At 37.2% G+C, this 7,821-nt stretch overlaps 1 protein-coding gene across 1 annotated transcript; it reads right to left on the bottom strand.

Annotated features, from left to right (window-relative positions):
• Positions 1–196: 196 nt before the first annotated feature.
• neurog3 (neurogenin 3) lies at positions 197–984 on the bottom strand. Its single transcript, XM_059359945.1, has one exon. It carries the CDS (start codon positions 982–984, stop codon positions 349–351), a length of 636 nt encoding a protein of 211 aa, XP_059215928.1. The 3' UTR covers positions 197–348.
• Between the last annotated feature and the right edge of the window lie 6,837 nt (positions 985–7,821).

Genomic DNA, 7,821 nt, shown 5'->3' with positions numbered 1-7,821 from the left:
TCCCCCCCCCGCCCCCCTCCTCTCATTATTTTTTCTCCTACATGGCCCTAATCCTCTTCCGTACAATTGGCTGATTTTGTTTCTTTGTTTTTTTCTAAATTATTTAATTTCAGTTACTTAAAACAACAATTTTAACTGATAAACTGTTTTAAACTGTTTAAAACTATTTGTTCCGAGTCTGAGTCAGAAAAACAAAATTTAGCCAGTGCAAAATTAATACAACACATATGTCAAAATCAACATCATTCAGGCCGATTGCAGACAACAAACCAAACCGGCTGGTGCCGATAATCGGCCTATCGGGGCACCTTGACATACTGGCGGTCATTCATATTTCCTCATGAAAAGTCAACAGTGCCAAGTGTTTGTGCCGCCACTCTCACCACCAAATGACTTGAAATAAAAGGTAACACTGGACTGATCTCTTGTTAAAATCTTACACTTCATTTGTTGAGCGGAAGTGAAACAGTTTCTGGGGTCAAAGTCAGCTGAGGTCCCATAAGCAGACTCTGCAGGTGATGCTGAGTCCCACTCGGCGGATGAAACACTCAGCGGGCTGCTCAGATCAGACCCGGAGTATTCCGGCGCGTGTCCGCGTTGCTCGGCCATGCGCAGAGTCTGAGTCAGAGCCCAGATGTAGTTGTGGGCGAAGCGCAGAGTTTCGATCTTGGTCAGCTTCGCGTCTTCGGGCAGCGCCGGCAGGATGCTCCGCAGCGCGTCCAGAGCCGAGTTCAGGTTGTGCATCCGGGAGCGCTCTCTGTCGTTCGCCTTCATCCTGCGCCGGCCCTTCTGTCCGGACTGCTCACACCTGCCTCTGTGTTTTAGGCTTTTCACTGAGGAGGCTTCAGGCGGAGGTTTCTGAAGCAGCTTTTCACCGGAAGTGTCCCCAGCTTCATTCACAGGGCTGCGAGAAAACCTGCTGAGCGTCAGCGCGTCTCTGGATGTGCGCAGGTCACTGGGGGCGCACTGCGCTTTAGGGGACATCCTGTGCAAATGAAATATTATTTTTAACAGAATAAAATATCTATAATGCATAACAACAAATATAAAACAGCATTTGCCACTTTTTAGAGGTATTTTCAATAATCAAATAATTAATAAAGAGTAATTTAATCAAGTCCTGTCTCTAAAAATCTGTCATTTTTTAAGCTTTAGAGTCTGAAAATCATTATAAAAAGCATTTATAAAAGCATCTAAGGTGCCACTCATTTCTAACGCAGGTTTTCCTTTTGAAATTAAGTGATAAAAAGAGACATATGGCTGCAAAAAGATGAAGCTCCAGATTTGGACAGACTTGAGATGGATGGATATATTTGCACTTACTTGACAGGTGATGTTTGGGTGAAGAGACAGCCAGTCGTCCTTGTTGAGCCTCTTGTAGCTGGAGGCAGCAGACACTGTATATGTGCAGCTGACAGTGAGGGATGGATGCGCATCTCTGCTATTTTATATGGCCTTTATCTTATCTTTTTGCACGGTGGACGCCTGAATCAACAGCGCCTGTCAAAGGGGCCAATCAGCTTCCAGGCAGCGCGTCCTTCACCCTCTCCCCCTCTCCCTCTCATTCTTCACACTGCTCTATTTCTTTGTGTATTCTTTGTCATTTTCAGTCAAAAACATGTGTGCGCTAAAGTGCCATGCATAATAACAATATTTTAGAGTGAGATTAAACTTTTTCTTTCCTTGTGTGCCTTTAAAATCAGGGAGCATTCAGGACCACTGCTGGTTCTGAGCTTCTTCTTTACTGTTTAGTATATCATTGTATTATATAGTTCATATTAAGTATTTATTACTTAATCTCAGAGCCAACATAGAGATAATACTATTGGGGTTTTTTATTTATTGGGGTTCAGTGAGTACACGCTTGTTTCTGATATTTAAGGAAAAAAATCTGAAATTCAGTCAGATCTGCAGCTGAACTGTATTTTTGCCATTTAAAGTTCAGGACCTGAAGAGTTATACGCATAAAAAGGTTCTGACATACACTATATAAATATATAAATATATCTGTCCTCTTTTTACGCATAGAAAGTCTTCCTCCACATTCAAACTTTATAAGAATAAACTGAGTCTAGATGGTAAGTGCTCATCTACATTGGAAGCTCTCAGGTTCACTCATTACTGTATTTTACTGTCATAGTTTATAATGTTAATAAAGAGACGCTGGAAAGGTACTTAACTTGGCTGGTTATCGTGTATTTTATGCGTAAAGGCTATGGAAATGTGGGAAATTTTTCACACATTATTATATTTATTCCTAGAAAGCTTTTAGCAGGCTTTTGGAGCAGGAATTAGCTTTTGCAAATCTTATCAGATATCTTTATCTATAAGGTTACTTGTTATGCCACATTTTACGCACTCATAGTGTTGGCACATGCCGTGCAGAATACAGAGTGGCCATGGTAACTTTGCAAACCGGCTTCTCAAATCACGTTCAAGTGCAGCACATGAGTGAAAACTGTGGTAAGAATAACAGCAGCTTCGCGATTAAATTATAAATAAAATGTTTATTATAAAATATGTGTTGCGTATTTTGGTTGCCACATGGCCTGGTTAGGTTGGTATTAAATAACTTTAAAGTGCTGCAGTTTTGCTCCTTACATGAGTGTTGCAAAAAGAATCATTTAAGGACTAAAATAACTCTTTGTTAGTTTAAGAAATTTGATCTATATCGAATAAAATGTTATTTTTAATGCCACATATATTTGGACAAACATTTGCTTTATGCGTTAAAGCGCAAAACTCACGTAGTTGGACAGATAATTACGCATGGGGCCACCCAGCACAGAGCATTCAAGAGGGTGAAACCTGTTGTGTGGACTGATAGTACAAAGGCTCTTGTTGTGTGCCACAACAATAAAAGCTCCATATCTTCTCTAATGTGAGTCCACATGTGTGCGCTATGACATCTCCAAAAACATGTCCACTATCGCTACAACTCAGGGGCGCATTAGATTGTGTATTGTAACTTTACTTTTAGAAAGTTAAAGATTAGTAAAATATGTCAACAACATGCAGACACGTGTGAGCTGAGCTGAGGGGGAGCGGGGGAGTGTGGCAGAGCTCAAACATGATTTACAATTGCCAACAAAGGATCACAAAAAGCTCTCCTTAACTTTCTGTCTAAATATGTGTTTTGGGACCAATCTGATAACCATATGCTTTCAATAAACTGGACAAATACACTAGTGAGATACGAGATGGTGCCTTGCTGTTATAAAAGGCACGAAAAGTCTAAAGTAAACTGAATATTACCACTTTACAAATAATCATTGATGCCAAATCCATATTCGGGTAGCATGGACAGGTGTGGGTTTGAAGTTAGTCAGTGTCTCTCCTTGATTTTTTATCAGTGTGCTGTAGTGTCCTGCTTGTTATGCAAAGTGTAGGCAAACATAAGCGGCCAGTTGCTGTGGAAATAGCAGATATCGGAGCAGACTTGGTACGAAAAGTGATTTAACAATATTTAACAATAAACTGAGTAAGCTCCGGAGCAGGTGATACCTGCCCGATGCTCCTGATTAATACTTCCTCTACTACTTCACTTTACAGTCTCCTTTGCTTATTTATTAAGCGAAATCTATTTATTATTATTTTAGCAAACAGAGGTACCAGGTGGGGCTTTATTTTCGTCTTCAGCTTTTTGTTTGAAGGACGTTTTGAGGGGGGCAATCAAAGTCCAACAACTCGCTGACCAGATTGTTGTCATCCCAAACTAGCAGCGAAGCCATTCAATGTGCCCCCCTCCTCTTCTTCTTTCTGCCAAAGAGCTGCCGGGAGGGGGAAAAAAAGAAAAAGGAAACTTCTTCAAGAAAGAAAAAACATCTTAAAAACATTTAATTGCAACCCGGATGCCATATGTACACCTCTTGTGAGACCCCTCAACAATGTGACTGCTTTTTTAGAAAGTATGGAGTGCGCCTTTGGAGACGTGTGCGCTTTTGGAGAGGTGCGCGCGTTGTGACCAGAATGACCCTGAACACACTTTACACAAGAAGTAATTCACTTTTAATGTGCTTTGGAGTTCCCTTTCACAGGCAATGCATTGTACCTCTCACCTCAGCTTTAGAAGACAGTGTACACCAATTACAGTGGAATAGCTGTCCTATGGACACAGTTTGTCTTTTTGAAAAGATGTAAAGCACGAATAGGGCCGAGGCTGCAAGTCGCCCTCTTTCACTCCCTTAAACTAATGCACTTTGTTTTTTTCTTTATTCTGATAGCTTGTTTTCCATGTTAAACCGTGTGTTCATTAGTGGCCCTTTGTGGACAAAAAGAACCAATGTGCATTTTCTACAAATGGATAAAATCCATAGAAGACATGTGGCATTAAGGATAAGTTTAACTATAATTTACCTATTGAACATTTATATATTGACTTTTATATGAAAAGTTTATGCATCAGGAGGACCTTTTTTGTTGGGCATTTGTTTTGAAAGTCTTAAGAGACATCCAGGTTCTGTGATGTTCTCTGATTATCTGACACACATTAAATACCTTATTTCATGTTTTGACATATATTAACCATATATTAATTTAGCTGACTGGCAATAATACGCTATCTGGTCCCTGTAAACGGTGGTAGAAGAAGTATACAGATCCCTTACTTCAGTAAAACTACTAATACAAGACTGTGAAATTACTCCACTACAAGTAAAAGTCCTCATTCAAAACTTATTGAAGTAAAAGTATAAGTAGCTAAATGTACTCAGTAGTACTTGTTAAGCAGAATGGATCCACTCAGATTGTTTTATATATTCCAAATATATTGTTAGACTTTTTCTATTGATGCATGTAAGCAGTGTTTTAATTTGGTAAAGATAGGGCTCATTTCAACTATCTAATATACTGGTATGAGGTGTAATTAAAAATAAAAAAAAGTCTAATCACTTAAAATTGACCTGAAAAGTAACTAAAGCTGTCAGCTAAATGTAATGGAGTAAAAAGTACAATATTTCCCTATAAAATGTAGTGGAGTAGAAGTATACATTTACATAAAATTGAAATACTCAAGTAAAGTATGCATAGTTCAAAATTGTACTTAAGTACAGTTCTTGAGTAAGTGTACTTAGATACATTCCACCACTGCCTGTAAATGTGGATCTGGTGGACAAACTGACATTTTTCTCACAACTCTAATAGAATAAAATCACATAAGGAGTCAACAGAAGGATTCATTGTTTGAGAAAGGCAGACCACTCTGAAATCTTAAAGTAATTGGATCCCAATAAATTATAATTAGCTGATATTTACATATTTTCTGTCAAGATGTAAAAAAAAAAAAAAAAAAAAAAAAAAAAAAAAAAGGAAGATAATTTATTTTTTAATTTTGGTAATTTAACAAATGAGCACATGGATGTAAGTAGTGCACAAAGTAGCCTGGGTTATTAACTAATTATTAGTGGAGTAACATTACAAACCAGCCTGTATAAAGGATAATAATGAGAAGCATGTCACACAGTTTCAGCCATTCTGTGCACAACAGGATCAGCTCACAAATAAAAAATAAAGATTTTGCTACGTCCATATTACATTAATATTAAAACAATAATACATTTGTTGTTTTTTTTGTACAGTAACATTTTCACTTTAGTTCAACTGCTTGAAAACCATGAGAACGGATCTATCGTAGTAGGAAAAGTGATTTAAAGTGCAGCATGTTTCCTCATCACGCTGTTGTTGATGTTGTTGCAGTGCCGCTGCTCGGCGGCTCGAGGCGCTGAAAAACAACTCCTAACGATGCGTTCATGTGATGTCGAAAATGTGGAAACCATAAGTAGAATAAAGGTGAACAGTCTGACACAGCTTTAAATATGATTGTGCAACAGAATTATTTTTAATTTTGCAGAACTTCACTAACACATGACTATTTTCATGTCACGAAAGGATAGAAACTTAATATGTAGTGCATGCCAGAGTCGTCCAGTTGAACCCACAAATCTCTACATTTGGTGAATTGAATTTTTTTGTATAAACTTAAGGATTAGATTTTATTTTATGGGTTGAGAAAAAATTGTCCTACTTTTTTGACAAGAACCCTTTGGAACATGTTAAAAAAATCTTTGTCACAAAGATGGAAATAGGTCTGATTTTGTTAACTCATGGGAAGCTGGTGGGTCCCTGAAACAGAATGCATATGAATGTAAATGAATAAATAAAAATAAAAAATGTCACGGATTTTGACTTAGAAGCTCAGTATTTCTAAAATCCCGGATGTGTTTTCTAAAGGTTTCAGGTTCATTGATTGGAAGCCCACGAGTAAACACAACCAGAGAAAAAAGTCTGGTCTCAATGCAGGCTTTATTTAGGTCACAGGGAAAATTATGCAGCGTTGGACTCAGACTGATGTAGCAGGATCCCAGTCAGAATGTGCCCCAATTTCTTTTTTTTTTTATTAAAGTATTTATTTAATTTTTAATTTTTCAACGTATAATACAAACACTTACAAACAGCCGAGACAGACACCAAAAACAGACAGGAAAAAAAAAAAAAAAGAAGAAGAATAAAATAAATAAATTAAATTAAATTAAATTTAGAATGAGCCCAGATTTCTGTAATAATTCATATTTCATATTTCTTGGGCTGGGCCCGCTACGTACAGAAACTGGACTTACACACAACCAAGTTCTATTGACCAGTTACCATGACAACAGCTGCTCATGCCGTACAAAGTTTGTTTTACACAATGTGTGTGTGTGTGTGTTGTTCTTACAGGTGAGTATCTATGAGTTACAAAGCCTAAACATGATAAAATACAACTTGTAGTCACGTCTTACTTCTGTGAGAACCCAAACTGTGCTCTCTCAGGCCTGTGGAAAAGAGATTATAAAATCACTAGCATAGTAGAAAGCTACTCTGGTGCACAGAATTAGCAAATTACAGTAACTATCTGAACTGTTGGCTTTCTTATAATTATCCAAATATAACAAAAAAATCGATACAGCATCGTATTGCGATATTTTGCCTGGCAATATTATATCGATTCATGGCTGCCAAGTATTGATATTTAGCTGTCCGTCAATATTTCCTGTATTAGTTTTTTTCCAGAGGCCGTATCGGGCTCACTTTTAGGAATATATACTAGAGATACTGTAAATAACACTGCAAAGTTAGGCTGTTTTTTTTTAATGTTTCATGGTTTCATGGTGTTTTTCAAAGTGGTCATGTGACCTCTGATGTCATGCTGTCTCGATGAAAATAGGCTCTTTGGGTTATTGTGTATCATTGTGGAGAAATAAAAAGATTGAAGTGAGATGAATAGACTGAGAATTGTATCTTATTTGACACAACAATTATTGATTGAATTACATTTTTCTGCAGAAAATGCAGTTAAACAGTTAAATCGCAATACTCACCGTATAGCAAAATGCTTAAAATCGCAAAAATATTGGATTGCGACTCAATTATCAGGATAAAATCGCATTGTGGGGCCTCTGATGATTCACACCACTAGTAAATACAGTCATGGATAAAATATTAGCCCACCCTTGTTTTCTTCAATTTCTTGTTCATTTTAATGCCTGGTACAACTAAAGATACTTGTTATTAATGATTTTGGTTATTATCAAGAAAACCATGGAAAATGGCCAGATATAAGCTCTTAAATTAAACTCTTATGAGCTATTTTTGTTGTTGTCATTATATTTGTCCAAACAAATGTACCTTTAGTTGTACCAGGCATTAAAATGAACAAGAAATTGAAGAAGACAATGGTCTAATATTTTTTTTCAATGACTGTAGGTCTGTTTTTGTTAGCTCATGTGAGGCTGGTGGGCCCCACACTCCTGAAACAAAAGACAAATGAATGTAAATAAATAAATG

Source organism: Centropristis striata, chromosome 20 (assembly GCF_030273125.1).
Source record: "Centropristis striata isolate RG_2023a ecotype Rhode Island chromosome 20, C.striata_1.0, whole genome shotgun sequence".
NCBI classification, from domain to species: domain Eukaryota; kingdom Metazoa; phylum Chordata; class Actinopteri; order Perciformes; family Serranidae; genus Centropristis; species Centropristis striata.
The sequence above is the reverse complement of the archived record's forward strand: the minus strand, read 5'-3'. Positions and strand labels throughout refer to the sequence as shown.

What these genes read in the sequence shown, in the direction of transcription:
- neurog3 (XM_059359945.1), bottom strand. Translation starts at nt 984, where the DNA reads ATGTCCCCTAAAGCGCAGTGCGCCCCCAGTGACCTGCGCACATCCAGA.